This window comes from Phocoena phocoena, chromosome 2, assembly GCF_963924675.1.
Source record: "Phocoena phocoena chromosome 2, mPhoPho1.1, whole genome shotgun sequence".
Lineage (NCBI taxonomy): Eukaryota > Metazoa > Chordata > Mammalia > Artiodactyla > Phocoenidae > Phocoena > Phocoena phocoena.
In genome coordinates, this window is record NC_089220.1 from 13366665 (window position 1) to 13387224 (window position 20560).

At 45.6% G+C, this 20560-nt stretch overlaps 2 protein-coding genes and 1 non-coding gene across 3 annotated transcripts in view; 2 read left to right on the forward strand and 1 right to left on the reverse strand.

The window, feature by feature from the left end:
- The window catches only part of NRDE2 (NRDE-2, necessary for RNA interference, domain containing), a 30992-nt gene extending 27209 nt beyond the window's left edge, over positions 1-3783 (forward strand). Inside the window, exons 12-13 of the mRNA XM_065872273.1 lie at positions 3068-3139; positions 3658-3783. Of these exons, the coding sequence (XP_065728345.1) occupies positions 3068-3139; positions 3658-3783 (198 nt within the window). The remainder of the gene's footprint in view (positions 1-3067; positions 3140-3657) is intronic.
- Positions 3784-5733: 1950 nt separating this feature from the next.
- On the reverse strand, positions 5734-18881 carry PSMC1 (proteasome 26S subunit, ATPase 1). The gene is made up of 11 exons (XM_065872550.1): positions 18841-18881; positions 15634-15687; positions 14937-15033; positions 13118-13242; positions 12319-12504; positions 12002-12130; positions 10832-10928; positions 8473-8662; positions 7841-7992; positions 7111-7265; positions 5734-6092 (listed from the first exon to the last, which is right to left on the reverse strand). Exons 1-11 carry the CDS (start codon positions 18841-18843, stop codon positions 5958-5960), a joined length of 1323 nt encoding a protein of 440 aa, XP_065728622.1. The 5' UTR covers positions 18844-18881; the 3' UTR covers positions 5734-5957.
- TRNAW-CCA (transfer RNA tryptophan (anticodon CCA)) lies at positions 11791-11863 on the forward strand. Its single transcript has one exon. It is a non-coding gene; the product is annotated as a tRNA-Trp (tRNA).
- Positions 18882-20560: the final 1679 nt, after the last annotated feature.

Consider the following 20560-nt stretch of genomic DNA (forward strand, 5'->3'; position numbering starts at 1 on the left):
TGGGATGACGTCAGGTCCCTCCGGATGTGGGAGGGGTCTCAAGTTGCCTTTTCTACTGGGGCCTTTGGTAGAACGATAGCGAGGAGTGATGCCTGGGCTGTTCGGTGCAGCAGCAGGTCACGTGGCTTTCTCCTGGTTGATGTTGTTGAGTCAACAACTTGGAAATGGTCTAAGAGCTTTCATTTGAAAGAGACCTAAATATGTTGCTGTTCTGCCTCTAAGAATTTCCAGGTCCTGATTCTGTTTTGTTACTGAAAGATAAGATTCAGTCTGGAATGTGGTTTTTAAAATAGATCTTTCCAAAGCAACTTTGTTTTCACTTAAAAGTACCACAGAGATTGAATATGGTGAGACGCCGTTTAGTTTTGTTAATGTGTTGTGCGGGCTGAAAGGTGGTTCCTGGGCTTCATTCCTGGAGTCTTGAATTGTCTTTGCCTTTGCTTAAAGGCTTGGCATTGGGCTGGGCTTCCTTTACTATAATACATCTACTGCTAAGTTGCATGCTTTTTTAGAAACAATCTTCTGGGCCACTTGAGTGTTGTTTAGCTCAAGGCTATTGAATCATATCAGAGTGACCTCCATTGAATATTGTACCTTTCAGAAGTCAGGAGTGACCTTCCTGAAAAAGAAGATAAATATTTCTCTCTCTGATTGTTTCCATAGGATAATTTCTCAGAAGTTGATCAAAGTATTTGAACGTTTCCCATTGACATTTGACAGAGTCGGGTGTAAAGAGATACAGAGAGTGTAAGTTAGGGGTTAGGAGAGGTTTGGGCCTCCCCCATCCTCTTAGAGTCCAGAATTCATTGGGGAGCACCTCCCCTGACCTCTGAAAGGCCTGAGTAGCAGGGAAGGACAGATCTCAGGACAGCACACCCAGGACAAACGGGCACAATTTCGTGGGCAGAAGTCGGCATCAAGATGAATTACCAGCGAAGTTTCTGTGTTTTTAATGTTTATTCTTCAGACTCAAAAGCTCAGATTTTACGTCTTGACTCCCTTGTGTGAAATGGAAACCTTGAGAAGTCCAGACGCCAGCGTGGTGTCCGTGGGCACGCGCGGCCTGGACGCGGGCCCTGCCTGTTACCAGAGGAGGCCACTGGGGTGCAGCAGGAGGGCTGGGTTCCCACTGAGTTTCACCCCCGTGGTCAGGCCCTCACCGAAGGAGCGCGCCAGATGCTCCCTAATGGTCCCGGCGCTAACACTCTGGGAGTCTAAGCCAGTGAAAGACTCTAAATTTTAAAAGAGGGAGAGCTTGCACACTTGCCAGTTTAACTTCTCCGGTCTTTTTTAGGTAGAGACAAATAGGGTGAAGTGCAGACTTGTAGTACTTTCACTGAGGATCTGCCATGAGCCAAGTCTGGGTGGACTGTAGACAGAAAAATTCTTGTTGACTTAGAGAAAAAGCCTGGGACCATTAAGGAATGTCTATCTTTTTGGAAAGATTAGCATCAGACCAAGAATTAATTAGAGCAGTGAAACTCCTAGCAGTTTCTGAGGCATCTGGGTGAGCTCCTAACGCTTTGATAAACTCAGTGAAAAAATCAAATTAGGGCCAAAATGTGAGGTGTAGGCTCTGAGTGCCAGGAGAGGGCAGGACGCCGTGGGGCCACTGTGGAAGGGTGTGGCTCTGGCTCCCTGGAGGAGAAACGGTCACTACCACGCTTTCACCTGGCGTTTAACCCTTTCATACCTGATGCAGCAAAGGCGTTTTCCAGTGGCCGACCGATGAAGGAGATAGCAGAGGGCAGTTCTCATTTGAGGCTAGCCAACTTACGTACCTGGATTTGCTGGATTCCAGGGTTAACTGTGAGTCTCACAAATACAATGGTTGAGAAAGTACAGGAGTTTTTCTTCTTTCAAGAACAAAGCCTTAAGTGTAGTTACTATTTTAGCAGAGGACATTGAAGTATTTTGGTGTGTGAAAAAAGGACAGCTCACACTGGCTTCTTGGGTATAAATTCAGAGGTCCAGCCTCAGAATGGCCGAGGCTCATACCAGGGAGGGAGGCAGGAGTCCCCCGGGCCACGCGGCTGACTCTGTGGGTGGCACTGGGAGGGGGTGAGGAAGGCCTGCGCCTTGCCGGCCTGAAGGTTATCACAGATGCTGGTTACAGCCCGGGGTTCCAGTCTTCCTGACTGTGGGAGTTAACCTGAAAGATCTGAAAAGGAGGCGAGGCTGTCCTTGGTAGATAGAGGTCCTGAGCTGTGGATAGGGGTCTCTTGATGCCATCCCCCGCGTTTCTGAGAGGTCGGTCAACAGCCCTCACCGGTCTTGTCTGGACACCATGCCCTGGCTGCCTGGTTGGCAGAGCCAGCGTCCACTAGAAAGCTCTGCTGTGGGAAGGGGAAGTCTGGCGGAGGTGGGTGGGCAGGAAGCCCAGGAACAGACTTCAGCTCTGTGAGCTCGGCTTGTGCCCGTTCACAGCTGCGGACGCCCGCCTGGGGAGCTGCCTGGTGGGTTGTGACTCCCTGGAGGAGGGACAGATCCCTCCCCGGGACTCGGGAGAGGCCCGGGGATATGGAGGGGAGGACACACGCTGCTCCGGCTTCCACAGCAGGTGTGGAAAAAGCGCCTGTCTGTGAGTTGATACAAGATATAAGGATTTTATATCAGTATAAAAATGTGCTTAGATTAAAAACGTGCTGAATATCTGCATGCTCTCAGACTGAAATTTTTGACGCGAAATTTGCTTTTGATAAGGTTACTGATTCAGTAATCCTGGTTACCTCATTTCTCTAAGATAGTTTTCAAGAAATGGCAAAGTATTAAAGCAAATATTTTCTCTGTGTAGTTATCACCCTCACCTCATGCACAGGCCTCGTTCTAGGCACTCTTAGTAATGCCAGGCGTGATGGCCCACAGTGATGGAGGAGATGAAAACAAGTCAGAAGTGTTAAAGGTCAACTCCAGGCCCACTGAGACACAGCAGTGGCCCCTGAGGGCATCCCGTGGTACATGGACCCATACCACCCATCAGCCACTGTGGCAGTGCCCCGGGTGGATCAGTACCGGGATGGCCTTGGATTCTCTTTCGTCATTTTTGTATTTCTTCCCCTTGCCTCAGGTTTCCTTAGGAAATAAAGAAAGAAGCAAAGGTGTGTTCTACAAAGCACTTCAGAATTGTCCTTGGGCAAAGGTGAGTTCTAAAGGCCATGGTCTCTTCAGATTCCCAAGGACCTCCCTGCCAAGCCTCATCCAGTCAGTGTCATGGGGACAGGGCACTTCCCAGGCCTTTCCATAGTCAAAGTATCCCCTGTGGAGACGGAGGGGCATTTGTGTCCTTTCCCTGCACTGGAGCTGGCGTTTCATGGAAGCGTTGCTGTAGGCGGCTGGTGCCCAACATTTGCCCAAAGCTCAGCCCAGATGCTGAGAGCGTTGGGATCCGCGTCCCAGCTCTGCCCTGTACAGCCCAAGTCAGGAGACGTTCAGAGACCAGACTGATGGTGACCGCAGTGTCTGCCAACAGCTGCCGGCCCCACTTTGGAAAGAGAGGGTCTCACTTTGAGTTTACTCACTGTCCCTCTGCTTTTGAGTTCAGCCCTTCCTGAAGCACGTCAAGGTGTTGCTGGGTTAGGACAGCAAGGGGAGCGTGGGCTGTGGCGGGGCAGCTGGAGGGAGCGGCCGGCTGACGAGGATGTTGCTCTCCGGCCCCAGGTGCTGTACCTGGATGCCGTGGAGTACTTCCCCGATGAGATGCAGGAGATCCTGGACCTGATGACGGAGAAGGAGCTCCGGGTGCGCCTGCCGCTGGAGGAGCTGGAGCTTCTGCTTGAGGACTAGAGACTACCAGGAGGGTAGTGGGGTGTGCCTCCGAGGCCTCGGCGCCGGCCCCGTGGGAGCAGGAGATACCAGAAGAGACGGCGACACATGGGTGCGAGTGTGTTAAGACCTCTGCCTTTGGAGTTTCTTTCTTGATAGTTTGTGTCTGGGTTATGGGTCTCTCACCTCTTGTACATTGTGTGTGCAAATGACACAAAAGCCATCGTTTTGCATATTATATATGTATGTGTATATATGTGCATAGACAGGAATCATGCTAAGTGATAAATGAACCTGTCATGGTTGGTGTGCGAGTTCTCGTTTGGTCCACTCTTCCCCTGCCCAGCCAGCGCCAGCCCTGCTGGGGTGAATGTACCTTCTCGGTTGGCATCCTTGGTGGTCCTGCCAGGTCTCCTGGGTCTTGCAGTCAAAAAAAAAAAAAGTCTAGTTACTCAATACTAGGACTTCCTCTCCTGGGCTGGTTAGCAGATTTTACCCTTATCTTCAGACCAGAGCAGTGGGGAGTCGTTTAAACCTTGGTATTCTCACCTGTATCAAATGTGTTAAGTTCTCATTACTCCCTGAACCCTATTCAGTGACGTCCTCGACTATGGCCTGAGCAGCCAGCATCGCTTGGGAGCAATGTAGACCCTCAGGCCCCTCCCCAGCCCTGCTGTCAGAACCTGGGCTCTAATAGGACGCCCTGTTAGGGGACGTCGTGTGTACGTTACCGTGTAGAAAGCACTGCCTGAACAAATAAGGACCCCGCTGCCGGGGAGCTCACCAGCAGCCAGTCGTGGAAAATGGAGCGAGCTCCTTCCTACCAAACCCAGTGCTGCCTGTGACACGTGCCGAAGGTGGCTTTCAGCGGTATTGGCCACGCTCTCGTTTTGATTTCCAGGCACTGAGTTACATTTGACTGAGAGGAAATTGCTTTATCTTCTCTGAGGTCCTGCTTTTTAAAAAGTGGACAGCTTCTCTCTGGCTTTTTTTTTTTTTTTTTAAATCATGCTCTCTAGAATTGCTGAAAGCATATTTCCTTGGCACCTCATCCAGAAAAGCCAGTGCTGTGGAATAGAATTTTGGCTAGAAATCGATGGACACTGGTTGGGAAAAAGCAGCAGAGGGCAGCACAGCTACAGCAGCGGTCCCCGACCTTTTTGGCACCAGGGACCGGTTTTGTGGAAGACAGTTTTCCCACAGAAGGTGGGGTGGGGGGGAGGGAGATGGGGGATGATGGTTCAGGCCCCAGTGCGAGCAATGGGGAGTGGCAGATGAAGCTTCCTTCACCTGCCACTCACCTCCTGCTGTTCGGCCCGGTGGTTCCTAACAGGTGGAGGCCCAGGGACTGGGGACCCCTGAGCTAGAGCACTTTCTAAAGAGCATCTTGGAGCACCCAAGGAAGTTGGCCAACCAAGTGGAGGCTTTCCTTGATCTGCCCCACTTACAGGCTTTGAGATGGGACTGTTCTGAAACGAGAGGAGAGCAGGAAATAATAGACAAAGAAAAGGGAAGGGGAAGCTTGACACATTTCTGAACACTCTTGGGAGGGATCAGGTTCTGAACCCGAGAACAAGGGATGGCAGGGCTGGTATGGGACTCTTCAGCCCTGCCCTTTTGAGGTCTCTTGTAGGAGCCTCAGTCTCTTAGCAACAGCGACACCTCCTTCCTGCCTCCAGAGCCCTGAGAGCCCACATGCTCCACCGACCTTCCAAAAGGGAAGCCACGGCTGTAGGGACTCCTCAGCCCTTGTTGCTTAAGCAACAAAGATAACCGGCTATTTACGTATGCTCGTTGCTTTCCCATCAGCTGTTGTTGAACAACTGCCACCAGCTCTGGGGGTGTGACGGGGCAGCAGGTATTGAAGTCTGCAGTCCTTTTGGTCAGCCAGCTTCCTTAGCACCGAGATCCATCGGCTTGCTGCTACTGAGCAGCCGGTGTGGAGGGCCCAGAAACAGGATTCAGTGTGTGTTTGAGAAAGAGCACGCTTTATTGGCAAGAGAGAGAGAGCGCTGCACGCGGGCAGCATACGAAGAGGGCCAGACGGGCATCCTACACGTCACATTCAAAAGGTACGCGGGGTGCTGTGCTAGTGAAGATCAACCACCACGTGGACTCCTGGGCAACTTCCCCCACCTCACACCTCAGGGGGTCGACACACTTCCAGCCTTTTCCTGGAAGGCAACTGTGGTCCACTAGAGATAGAGCCCCTCAGGGGTGCCTTCTTGTTTTTTATAAAGGACATTTTCTTTAGACTTTTTGAAGTCTTCATTTGTTACTTTCATCCTACGTTCCCTCAAGGCCATCAGACCAGCTTCCGTACAGATTGCCTGTAAGAAGGAACAGTGTGTTCAGAAAGTGAAATACTTTTTATTCTAACAATTCAGAGAGTGCTATTTTGAAATCTGGTGTAGGCACCCAACCTAAACACGAAATTCTCAAACCATTTGGGAACGATTCGATTTTTTAAATGTTTTAAACATTCTCATTATTTCCTCAAAGGACCTGAAGTGGCTTAAACTGGGAATATTTCACTAAGGAAGAGGACTGGCTCGGGTTCCAACCCCCGCCGTGTGGCCTGGCAGGTCAGTAAGTTCTCACAGCCCTGCTTTCATTAAAGGCAATAATCTTCCTAAGAAATAGATAAAATTATAAAATTATTCCAGAAATTTAGAGCCCACATAGAGTGTACATCCATTTCATTTACCTATAGTCAGAAGAGAACTTGTATTTTCTGGTTAAATATTTACAAGTTTTAGTACAGTATTTATTCTAATATATTTATTTTCTCAACTACTACTTGCCAAAAGTAAAACAAGAACCCAAGCAACATGATATGGTAAAAACACAATCCTGGCACTGACAGTTCTATCTGGTTATGGCCTTTAGGATATTTATTTCAGATGGTTCAGAAGAGAGAGTGTTTCTGCATACAGAGAGAAGAAACAGGTAAAAGGGTAACATTTGGTAAATGGGGGTGATGAGTATGTGGGTATTTTTGTTGCAACTTTTCTGAAGCCTTGAAATTTTTCTAAATAAAAAGTTGGTGCAGAATTTTAAGGTAATTTAAATTTTAAAAAGAGAGATTTACTCCCCAACTGAGACACTAACCTAGTTCTATAGATGCCAGGGATACGCAGTTCAGCGCAGGCACCAGCGTGAAACAGCCTGTGTGCGCCGCCCCTACCTAACCATGGCATCAACCCAGGTCCTCCCCCAGAAGGCAGGCTGTGGCCGTATGCAGTGCTGCCAGGCCTTGCTTTAAACTCTGGTCATCTGGGAAGACACGTCCAAACTCATACACACATATGATAAAACAAAGAGGTACAATCCAGCCCAGGTCCTCACCTTGATGTCGGCACCAGAGAGGTCATCTTTAGCCATGATCAAGTCATCCAGGGTTACGTCGTCTGCTAGTGTCATCCTGCTCGTGTGGATCTGAAAGATGCGCTTCTTCGTCTTTTCATCGGGCAAGGGGAACTCGATCTTCCTGTCGATGCGGCCTGTGGGTATAAAAGGCTTTCAGTCACACTCCTCGGGGCCCCGGGAGAGGCCTTAGTCTCCACATGAGTGGTCTCAGTCACACAGTGTCCTATGGAAGGAGGTCCAGATCTTAAAAAGTGAACACTCATGTCTGTAGTTTGTAAATATCAACGTTTGAATTCATCTCATTTACGGAATCCTCTCTGCTCTGGTACTTTGGGAAACAAACGGAAGGAGATTCCTAAATGGCACAGTTAGTGGAAAAGGACAGATCAATCATGTTAAAAACATTACAAAAGACAGTAAGATTAGCTACTGCTTCTTTTGGTACTACCTGAATGTAAAAAATGGACCTGAGCTGTCATATTTCTTAAAAAAAAAAAAAAAAAAACAGGCGTCTGGAGGCTAAAAGGGCCAAAGCTACACAGGCTACATCACGATTATCGCAAGGGAACACAGTGTTGGTGAATTATTCTAAGTTTCCAGGCAGTATTTGCCTTACACGTATCGTTTATATTCTCCCCAAAGTGCTCCTAAGAAATACAAATCCACATAGGACCTTCATTCTCCACAATGAAACCAAAGCAAATGTGACCTGGTCTGATAAGTGCTGGGTCCAAAGTCTCTATCCGGTTTGTGGCCATGATGACTTTCACGTCTCCCCTTGAATCAAAACCATCCAACTGGTTCAACAGTTCCAACATTGTTCGCTGAATTTCTCTCTCACCACCGGAATTTGAGTCATACCTTTGGAAAAGAAGTGAGGGAGAAGTGAAGATCCAACTGATCTTCCTGTTAAAGGGGATTACAAAACACAGCTCTGTCTCAGCCTATATGTCACACCCTCCCAAAGCCCAAGATAAACAACACATTATTTTCTTCGTAGCGGTTTTCATGCCTGAAATTATGTGATTTACTCAGTCTCCACAATTGAGCTCCTCAAGGGCAGAGACTCATCCTCATGGCTGTGTCGCCAGAGTCAGGGTGGTGCCATGCTCAGAGCGGGTGCTCAAGGCATGGCTACTGACTGACCAATCAACTGCCGGGTAGTTGTTACCTGGCACATGGGAGAGCAGAGCCTAAAGAATCCATGGAAGCGACCCAGTACGGGCTGTGGCAAACCAACATGCAGGCCACATAGGGAGTGCCCAGCGGTCGGGCGTTCTCAGAGAAGAACCATATGGTTTTTACCTCTAAATAACACAAAAGAGGTAAGAGAAAGTCTACCTTTTCGTCCCAATAGCATCAATTTCATCAATAAACACGATGGACGGTGCATGTTCTTCAGCAACGCGAAACAGTTCCCGAACAAGTTTGGGCCCATCACCTAGGTACTTCTGAATAAGTTCAGAGCCAACGACTCTCAAGAAAGTGGCCGAGGTTTGGTTTGCTACTGCTTTGGCTAGTAAGGTTTTACCTATTTTAGATTGAAAGAGGAAAAGGGGAAAAAAAAACCTCAAGTGCTGTTTTAACTTTAAAACCCTCATTGTCACCTTAAAAAGACATCAAGAATGGGAGGATCCCTCTATGAAAAGCATTCTGTTCTCCAAAGCAGACAAGAGGAAATTCAAAAAAACCTAAAAAACATTTTGATTATTTTTAACCATCTTCCTAAATTCATCATGATAATGTCAGAAAATACTTTTTACTGCAAAGTTGCATATAATATTAACCTGACCTATGCAACCAGGGTTAGAGAACCAAACTCAACTCCTACAAAACTATCAGTGATGAAAAAAAGGCCCGGAAGCCCTAGGTTTGACCGAAGGACACATAGTGTCCCTGAGCAGGGCCTGCAGTGCCCTGGGGCTTCCTGAAGACGTTGCTGTGGGCTTGCCCCAGGGCTCAGTCAGCTGAGCCAAGACCAGCTCCTGATGAAGCCCACAGCTGTGAGCTGCTGAAAGCTCGAGACTTTTCTCCTTGTGGTGTGCCCTTACGGGACGTTCCTCACTGATCTCAGGGAAGACCTGACATTTCCAACCCTGCTTTGTTCCCTGATATTCCTCCTTCAGATCAAGAACAAGAGTAAGCAAAGAGTACCAACTTGAGAACTTTCGAGCTCAAGACCATGGCCCCTTTGATGGTGAGGGCTGGGCAGTCACCTCAGGACACAGAGGCAGTTAGAGGCAGAGCTGGCAGAGGACCATCCTCAGGCCTGTAAGGGGAGGGGAGGAGGCCGGCAGGCGAGTGAGTGACACAAAAGATTTCGTGCAAGCGGGAAGGAGGACAGGGAGTTAAGCTCTGTAACAAGATGGGGCAATGGCGTTCCCTCAGCCGGGCAGTCAGAGTGGCAGGTTCAAATGCCTATTAGAGGGCTGGACTGCTTCCTGAGAGCATCATTTAAGGATGGCTGACAGAAGACCAAAAGGACCTTCTAAGTGGATGGGATCTTACAGTCCAGAAGCAGCCAGGTTCAGCTGCCGGGATGTTCAATGGCCAGGGGGATCCCTGAACCAGTCTCCTCTTCCTCCCGACAGGGCTGACACCCGGTACTCCACTCCAGCCCTTGTCAGCACATGTGCCCCAAAGAAGGCTCACGGCTGCGGGTCAGAATGCCTGTGTTCCAGCTCCAGCCCTGGTACCAGCTCAATTCCCAGAGTTAATGGGGCCTTGGGCTAGTCGCTGGCCTCTCTGAAACTCACTTCCCTGGGCTATAAAATGACAGGCTACAGTAGCTCCCTGCCTCAGGGTACAGCTGGCTCCCTGTCCCTCCAGCGTGGGCAATCCTCAGTACAGACCCTCTTGGCAACATGGCTTCAGTTCACTCAATCAAATAACCTCTCTTCCTTTGGAATTTACATAGCAATGACTATACAACTTACTCAGGTCAACTTACTGCATAATGAACCAGATACGTATATGCATTTTTATCTTTATCCATTTATTCATCCAATGGTAGACTCACTCAGTACCTGGACCAGGAGGATGAACCTAATCTGAACAGCACAGGATAGCTTTTAAAACAGTGGTCCTCCACCAAGGTGCTGATGCTTGACCACACTCCAGATGAACAGATCAGAATCTTCGGGGATGGGAGCCGCCATCAGTATTTTTTAAAGCTCCCAAGGTGATTCCAACGTACAGCCAAAGTTGAGCACCCTGTTTATTTTTATTTTTTCTTACAAAATATTTTCAACAGACTCACATTACTCTTTAAAATATTTAAAGGCATTATGTTTTACAACATATAAATCTAGCACATTTGAGTATACAACAGGTGTGCTGGGGAGCTGGAAATGCATTCACATCGAGCCGGCATTTGGGGGTTGCCTACTGGTGTTTACCTTCTGTTGTAATTCCTACTATTGTTTTTAACACATGAACTCTGTTAAGTCTACAATTACAAGCCTAAGATAGTTCAGTTTCTTAGTACACCTATTATACACAAATATATACTTTCATGCAATAGGTATCTTTCCAGAGGAGCTGCTTATTCAGAAATGTCCAAAATGCTGCTTAGAGCACATTTTCAAACTAAGGAAGTGTGGCACCCTCACTCAACAGCTAAGTCATTATAACCAGCTAATGCTGCTGCTCAAGAGATGAGCTCAGTGCCTGGAAAGTGACCAGCACAGAGCGCACATACCTGTGCCAGGTGGACCATACAGAATGACCCCCTTAGGGGGCTTTATACCCATCTCTTCATAATATTCAGGATGAGTGAGTGGAAGCTCCACAGATTCCTAAAGAAAACAGACACTTGGTAAAAATAAAAGGCTTTCTTACTGAAATTTATCAGATTCATTCACTGACATCATGGGTACATCTCACTTTCAACAAAAATAAGCTAAAATTTCAATTATTCTTGTTAGAGACAACGTTTGACTTCCACAGAGGACCTCTGTCCTACCTGAGCTCCCAGCACTGATCCCCTCTTCCTAATAGCACCCAATTTCCCTTTCATTTCCCAGTAAAAGTCAACCTTGAGTAACATTTAAGCCCTTCCTGAGCAAAAGAAACTTAAAGCTAAAATTCACCCTTTTCAATGAAACCGCAGGCAGGAGCTGGCAAGATTTTCTGTTGTGACCACCAAGGGACATGATGGCTATTTCCCAGCTGTCTGAGAGTCACCAGTGGAGATCTGTGATCACTCTGAATGACCTCCCTGCAGATGAAAGAACCTGCAGAGGGCTGGCCCACCACATGCCCCTGACCCCAGGACCATGGCAGGAGCTGGGGTTAACGTTCTAGACGCCAGCACTGTGCAAGTGTGTGCCACTCACCCTACCCCCAGACATCACTGGAGGTTTCTGGATAGCCACAGCTGAAGTCAGTACAATTGGAAACATGTTCACACAGATAATTATTAAACATTACATGTAAAAAGTATTAAGCTGCTGCTGCTCCAAGAACTATCATACAATTTATACTTACTTCTATTACCTAACTCAGTATTAACAACACAAAGCACCACCACTAGTAAGGTCTGAGTCAGTCACTGGTCTGATCAGTAAAGAAAAAATAAAACACGCAGAACAACTCCACGCGCCCTAAATGAGACGGCAGTTAAGAAACCAAAGGTCTAAAAAGCCAGAGCTCAGGACTTCCCTGGTGGTCCAGTGGTTAAGACTCCAAGCTCCCAATGCAGGGGGCCCAGGTTCAATCCCTGGTCAGGGAACTAGATCCCACATGCATGCCGCAACTAAAGAGCCCGCATGCCACAACTAAGACCTGGAGCAGCCAAGTAAATAAATAAATATTTTTAAGTAAATAAATAAATACATAATAAAACCCCAGAGCTGGTTCCTTGACATACCTTAATTTCCTGGATTTGGTTGTCTAACCCCCCAATATCAGCATATGTCTCCTGGGGGGCCTTTTCCACCTTCATCACTGTGACCAAGGGATCCGTGTCATCCATCAGCACCCCTATCACAGCATGCACCTAACAGGGAACATTAAGCTTTAACACAGGCGTGTAAGGTTCACACAATCCACTTACAATGAAATGGCAATCACAGAATTTTCTCTACCCTTTGGAGTGCTCTGGTGATCTACTTCCACGGGACAGGGGGACGGATCTGCAAGCAAGAAGCAAGCACTCCGATGGGCTTTCTTAGGCTATCAACTTACCTTGTGGTTGAGCAGGACCGAGCAGCCCGGTTCCAGCAGATCCTTGTCTACAAATGAAAGAATGCTGACATAGTGTTCTGAGCCCACAGACGTAGACACGATGGCATGATTGTCATCAATGATCTCTTCCAAGGTTCCTACCGACATTGGGGTCCCCCTCAGATCATCCACCTTTGATCTTTCTTCCTACATAAGAGTAGGCCAAGAAGGAAAAGCAGATTAGACCTAAAAAGTAGACGATGCTGACAGTTCACTAGATTCACAAAGCAGTTGGTACTTTTCAAAGGCAGCTAAGGATTTCCCTGGTAGCGCAGTGGTTAAGAATCCGCCTACCAATGCAGGGGCACGGGTTCGACCCCTGGTCTGGGAAGATCCCACATGCTGTGGAGCAACTAAGCCCGTGTGCCACAACTACCGAGCCTGCACTCTAGAGCCCGAGAGCCACAACTACTGAGCCCGCGTGCCACAACTGCTGATGCCCGTGCGCCTGGAGCCCGTGCTCCGCAACAAGAAAAGCCACCGCCATGAGAAGCCCATGCACCGCAACAAAGAATAGCCCCTGCTCGCAGCAACTAGAGAAAGCCCGCGCACAGCAACGAAGACCCAATGGGGAAGACCCAACGCAGCCACCAATCAATCAATGGATGAATAAATTTAAAATAAAATTTTTTTTAAAAAGGCAGCTAAATAATAATTCATTAAAGCCAGAAAATGAATTTCATTTATTCATTAACAGTTTTAAGTACTAAGTAGAATTCAATTGGTAAAAAAAACAAGTTACAGTAATTTCTCAATTTACCTCTTGCTTTTCTTCTAAAGGCTTCATTTGTTCCTGATTTCTAATGAATTCTTCCTCCATGAGAAGATAGTCTTTAATTCTCTCTAACTTCAATAATTTTAACCGGCACTGAGTGTGAGGTGTCACTGTAATTAAAAAAGAAAGTTTTATTATAGTTGGAGCTTGAAGTTTGCAATTAATTCGGTTCATCCTTAAGAACAAAAAGAAGTTAACACTTAAACTTAGTTTAGTTGGACAGACACTGAAAAATTCAAAGTTTGGTGACCCAAAGTAAGCAGGTGCCTAAATGCAAAGGGGAGAGGGATTTTATGTATTGGATTGGCCAGAAAGTTCTTTCGGTTTTTTCTATAACATCTTACAGAAAAACCCGAATGAACTTTCGGGCCAACCCAATAATAATGGGGATGAGGCCTATGACCAAACAGATAATATAAATGACATGTGGTAACTGTCTACAAAGAAGAAAAAACTCTTGACCACAAAGGTAGTTTGCTTTGGTCTATTATTCCCCACAGGTGCTAATGAAGATAGCTGCAGGTGCTGTCCGGTCAGTACAGGTTGTTGCACCCTAGCTGTAACACATACATTCATTTATAGGAGGATTATGAAATACTGGGGATATTAACATACGTGCAAACAGTTTTTCCCACACTCGTATGTTGTTTCTTTTGGCCTAAAGTCTCGTGCTACATAGGACTTTTAACATTTATATAGAAAACTTTTCTTTTGTAGTTTCTGGGTTTCTTGGCTTCTTCAAAAGGTTAAATGTATTCTTGGCTTCTTTATTTATTTATTCTTTATTTATTCTTTATTTATTTATTTCTTGGCTTCTTCAAAAGGTTAAATGTATTTCTGAATTTTCATTTATTTACTTATTTATATATGTATATCTAACTCATCTGGCAAAGAGCAAGGGGTCTAATTTCATTTTCTCTCAATAACAAATAAAAGATACCAGCCATTTATATTAAATAACCCATCCTCTTCCACAGAACAGAAATGTCACCTTTACCACATATTAGTTATCCATAACTTGACTCTGTTTTTGAATTTTATATGCTTTTCTGGGGATCTGATGATCTATTCTTTATCAATACCATACTGATTCACTACGGTAGGTTAATGGCACATTTTTTTACTGTCTGACTCTATTATTAACCAAGCAATATTTTAAAAATTGTTTTATTGCACCTAAGCAGGAATAGACTTGTTTAGATGATAGATGAGGATGGCGGAGGTATTTGAGCTGAAGCCTGAAGGGATGAGAAGCAGGCAGCCATGGGAAGGACTGGGGGAAGCAAAGGCCCTGATGCAGGAGATTCAAAGGACACGAGGCAGGGCAGTGTGAAGAACGACACACAAGGGGAGTGCAAGAGGCTGAGGATGGAGCAGTGGGCTGGGTGAGGTCACCTGATTGAGTTTTATTCCTTGCTTGGTAGGAAGACATTGAAAAATTTTATGTGCAGGCATCGCATGCTGTGAGTTCCAATACACTAAATTCCATTTCTTCATGAAATAAGTGTATCTTATCTCTAAGGTAACCAAGCTCAACCTGAGTTTTCTAATCTAACCCCGTACTCTAATACACTAGAGGAGCTGGTTATTTAGAGGAAATTAATGGAATTTCTTAAAATGAATAACAGTCGTATCCTGTGTATACTGTTAAAACCAAAATATAGCTTTTATTCCAACCTAGAGAATGCCCCACAAAGTCACAGACCTAGAGCTTCAACCACGCCCTATTTCCTGTCTCCACATTCAGACCTCTAAGCTACACACACAGAGATAGTCCCCCTAGGAATCGGAACCATGTCATTACCCAGGGGCAGTTTGCTGGCAGCATCTGGTCCCTTTGTTTTCTTCTTCTTTTTCCCCACTCTAGTTGGTACAGGAGGTTCATATTTCTTTTTCTTGTCCTTGAGTTTTTAGAATAGTAAGGAAAAAAAAATCACACAGAAATCATATTAAAACACAAACTTACTTATGCGGGACCATCATCTATTTTCAGGTAATATAATTTTCCTCATCTTTTAGGATGTTATTAAAGACTGTCCTAAAAAAAACCCCAAATCTGTTTTTACATTCCTGCAATGTTAATATGTGAATGTAACTGATCTTTCTTTATTATAATACACACTGATAGATCATTCAATAAGGAACAGAAGTCAGAATTCAGAATAATATGCCAGAAGTCTGAGGTGAAATGATTTGACACAAGTCTTCACACCTAAGGATATTAAACACTAAAATCATAGGCAATTTATTTTAACACTTCTGTAACGTTATTAATTTTACACCTTTAAAAATCATTAATTCATAAATACCTACGTGACGGTCAATAATCTTTTGTAAAACACGAAAAGGGTATTGTATCTGTAGGCTAGGCTGGTTAAAGGAAGAGATAATTTATTTTGCATTTTAAAATTCATGAATCCCCAAAGAACTTCTCAGCTGAGATCTGACATTTTTCGCAATTTACTCACATGACAGACATATCTGGCTTCTTATTTATTTACCTTGTCATCCTTCTTTCCACCTCCAGGACCATGACCACCACTCTGACTCTGACCCTGAAAAAAAGAAAAAAATTAAGACAGAGGTATAAATTCAGAATATGATCACTTCAAAAAATCCTTCTTATTCTTCTGCGATTCTAAGACACCGACACTTCCCCACATTTTAATATTTCTGAACTCAAGATATACCCTGCAGTCAACGTGTACATTTAATGTGGCAGAATTTCTTTTTCCTGGAAAGCTGTTAGATCAGTGGTGCACCTTGCCACAGACTGCATCTTAAATCAAGGACAACTCTATTAAGAAACAGATATAACTAATGTGTCATTATGAGACTAAGATCTTAAGACCGCCCTTTCTTGAGGGGAAGGCATAGAGCCTGACACTCTCTAATATAAAACTACCTGGCTGAGGCCACCAAGAGCGTATTTCATGAAATTGGGCCATGAAAGCTAAATCATTTAACCTACTCAACAATCACTTGTCAGTCACTTACTCCTTACTAGCATCACGCCAAGATCCAGGAGACTTTCCTTTCAATGGCAGCTTAAATACCTCCCATCCCTAAAGCCTGGAGCGCTCGGGCAGGTCCTTCTTCCCAATCTAAAATGTTGAATCACCTTAAGCTACCAAGAACTTAGTGTATTAATAAGTTCAGTGGGATTTCTGACTTTAAAACAGACCCTTCAGTTACAGGACAATGTTTCACACAGAGCAGTGTCTCAGAAATGACGGCATTTGAAATGAGCAATAGTGAATTTACTTGACTAGAGGGGCCCTCTGTCCCCTCAAATCACTTCCTCTAAATTAATACAGCACCAGCTTCATTATCAGGACGAAACAACCCTCTCATCGTTACCTGAAAGAGTTAAAGTCAAATCTATTTCCCAACATGCAGGATTCTTAAAACTTTGCACTTTATTCTGAAGAAGGTAATTCAAGGCTCTGAGAAATTTTGGGAAATAGAATTAGTTTTATTGCAATAAGCCGTCCAAATTGCAGGCCTTTCACAATCAATTACACCCCTAAGGAAGTGTGCTGTTGGCTGGGGCAGCTGACGTCTGAGATGTTTACGATGCGCCTAAGTCTGTACTAGACGTTCTCCTTCACCACCCCATTAATCCCGGACAATCCTTCAAGGTAGGGTTCATTACTGCTACTTTCTAGATGAGGAACTGCAACAAGCCTGAGAACATGGGCTAAGGAAATAAATGTATCCAGGTTTGAATTCCGACTTCATTCCTAATAGGCTATGTGACCTCAGGTAAGTCAAGCCACCTCTCTGAGCCTTGGTTTCCTTAACTGTAAAGTGGGGATGGTATTAGCTCCTATTTGTTGCTGAAAATGAAGTAATACACGTAAAACACTTCAAATTTGCATGACTCATAGTACCTACTCAATACAATATCATCGGTGAATAAGAAATGTCAGGGTCAGGATTTTGTCAGTCTGGTTATAAAGTCTGGGCTCTGAAACAAATCCACTCTGGTTCAGTTCCTCACTCTCTCTCCTGTCCACACCCTGTCTCTGTTTTGTCCAGGCCATCATATCTTATTTGGGCTCTAGTCTCCCAACTGAGATTTCCAGGTCCAGTTTCTTCCCTCACCAATCCAATTATTACCGCCTACAGCAAAGAGTCGATCCTTTAAATCTCCTCAGAAACCTTCAACTGCTCCCTAACATTTAGAGTGTAATGTCCAAACTCTTTAGCTTGGCATAACTGGCCCTTGCCAAACTGGCTGCAACTAACTTTTCCCAGGTTCATCTACCTTTCCCATGATCCTACAAGTCTGGCCCCACTGGAGGATGTTTTCCTGAGTCGGTCCTGAACTTCTTCATGTCTGGGCCATTTATGTGATGTTTCTCAGCCTCAAATAATAACAAGTATATGCGTTACACTATATGCCAAGCAGTGTGCTAAACATTCTCAGGGTATCATATCATTCTATTCTTAGATTCTCTCTATTCTTGACACCATCATTACCCCTAGTTTACAGATAAGGAAGTGAAGGCTTAGAGAGATAAAGTGACTTGCCTGTTGTCACAAAGCTGTCAGAGAGGTAGCCAGGAATCACACTCAGGTCCACGGGACGCCAATACCTGTGTTTCTCTACTGCCCGGATAACTAGTACCTCATAGCAAAGACCCACAGGGTTTGTGTTCTAGCACAGCTGCTTACCCTGTCTCAGTTTCCTCTAATAATAATTACCTCAAGGGACTGTTGAGAAGAATAATGACCCAATGCTGGAAAAGTACCTGCCACGTGTTTATCATACCTAGAATACTGCTACCGCAAAGTCTTTCTAAGACCTGTAAGACTGGTCGGGACTTCCTGCTGTTCACGATACAAGCCAAACACACTCCCATCTCAGGCCCTTTGCACTTGCTGTTGCTTCTGCCTGGACCAGTTTCCCTCAGGTATCCGCATAGGCTACTCTCTCATTTCATTTAGATCTCTGCTCAAATCTCACCTCCTCATGGGGACTCGCTGACATCCTATGTAAAACAGCCACCCTTCCCCATCCTATCCCCTTCTGCAGAACAGCCCTAAGCGACGGCCACCCGCCCCGACGTCATATCACATATCCCTTCCTCTATTTTTTGTCTGCCTTCTTGAGAATGTAAGCTCCAAAAGGCAGAGACTAGGTCAGTCATGCTCATCCCCTGGATCCCCAGCGCCTAGAGCAGAGCCTGGGCCCTCCCTCCACCAGCATCAATCCGCGAACTAATGAATAAATGCTAGCTGCTTTTATTATTACTAGCGCACCACGGGACCTTTCCCTCCAAGGTCCACCTGTTAGAAAGGCATCTTAAGGCCTCCGTCAAATGCCTCCAACTCCGGGCGGTATCCCACGACTCGCTCTCCCTCCTCAGGAGGGAGCGAATCCCTCCCTCCGCTCAAGCCGCACATCCCTCCACTTGCGCGGCTCCGAAAGCCCTCGTCCCAGTTACTCGAGCAGGCACCCGCCGAAACACCCCGCGCCGGTTGGCAGAGCCCTGGCCGGCGGAGGAGTGAGGCCGGGCCACCTGACCCGCTCCGCCGCCCCCGTGGCCCGCCTGGGGGACCCTCCGTGCCCAGCCCCGGCCCCGGGGACCCGGGATAAGGCCCGCCCCAGGAGACCGGGCCGGCGGGTGGACCGAGTGCCTCCGGCAGCCGCCTCGACCCCGTCGCACCGCCACTACCAGCCGAAACCCTTAGTCACTCACCATCTTGCTTCGGCCGCTCGAGCCGCAGCTGCCGGAAGTGCACCGCCTCGGCGGCCCGCCAGAGGCGGAAGTTGACGAGGGACTCCACGGGGGCCGATAGGAACCAAATCCCGCACGCACCAATGAGCTCTCAGGGCTTGTGCGAGCGGGTGGGCAATGATGCGCTAACTTACAAGCGAGATTTGAGCCTTATAAAGATTTAACTTGAAAAAAAATTTTAATCGCAGTTATTAGGTTATTGTCAACAACTTAAGACAATGACCTCGACTGTCAAACTAAGACAACTGTGAAAATATAATTTTTTTAATATGCAAAAATCAAGCTGGGAAGACCTTTACTTACTTCTCCAAGAACTGGACTGGCATTTGGAACTGAGAAGTTAACATATACTTTTGCACCAACATTTAAGCTCTGATTTGGTCTCTGGAATTAATCTGCTCATCTGAGAGGCTGTCTCATGAATCACCTAAATCTTTTTTGGGTTTTTTTTGATGACTTGTGATGATGCCAAATGTTGTCTTAAAAGTCCTCACCTCATCTTGTACCCAGTTTGTAAAGTTCGTTATTTATTACGTCCATCAGAACATTAGAAAGATGGCAAGCATCCTTTTGGCCTCTGGAAACTTCCATAACAGGTGCTCAAAATGCTGCATCTCGCTGAACTGGAGAGATGGATTTATTTGTCTGATTTCCACCCCATCCCCATCCAGATTAATTTAGGCATTTTAATTTTGAAAGTCTAAAAATATTTCCCTAACACGCAACAGGAAATTACTCTTTCTATTTCATCACTAAAATACTGTAATAGAAAGTCTTGACACTGTCAAACTCCACTAACAAATGTGGCATCTACATGATACATGAAATGATGTGATAGGTTAGGGGCAAGACAACTGTCCCTTCAGGAAAGCGGAAAGCAATTCCAGAGTTGTGCAGAATGTCTAGGAAATCTGTGTGTTATCTGAAGAAGTACAGTGCCCCTGAGATTGCGTCACATTCAAAGAATACAGGCTAATAGTGAAAACTTAAGAAGTTATTCTGGAGTATATTCATTTTAAAAGACTCCTTAATGCAGAGCAAACATGGTCCTCTCTTTTCTCCCCATCACGGACCCTCTCAATATTCTCCACCCAGCTGACAGCCATCAGTGTATGGGAAGAAATCAGAATGTTTTCATGCTAAAAATGAAACTAAATATAAATCTTTTTATTTTAGATACTAAATACTAAATCTTTTATTTAAAAAAGAAGAGCAATTAAACAACAGGCAATCAGCACAAGGGTTAAGGGTGTGGGCCCCCACTTCAGGTCTCCTTTCTGGCCTTCTCACTAAGGAGCTGTGTGGTCTTAGTAAGCTGTTTAAGCCCTTTGTGCCTCAGTTTTGCCATCTGTGAAATAGGGGCCTTAAAAGTTCCTCCCTCGATAAATTAGGAGCTTGGGATTAACATACACACACTACTATATGTAAAATAGACAACCAACAAGGACCTACCATATAGCGCAGGGAACTCTACTCAGTACTGTATAATAACCTATATTGGGAAAGAATCTGTAAAAGAATGAATATATGTATATGTATAACCGAATCACTATGCTTTACACCTGAAAGTAACACAACATTGTAAATCAACTATACTCCAATAAAATTAAAAAAAACAAAACAAAACAGAGTTCCTCCCACACAGAGTCCTTGTTTGAGGACTAAAGTGCCTACAACGGTA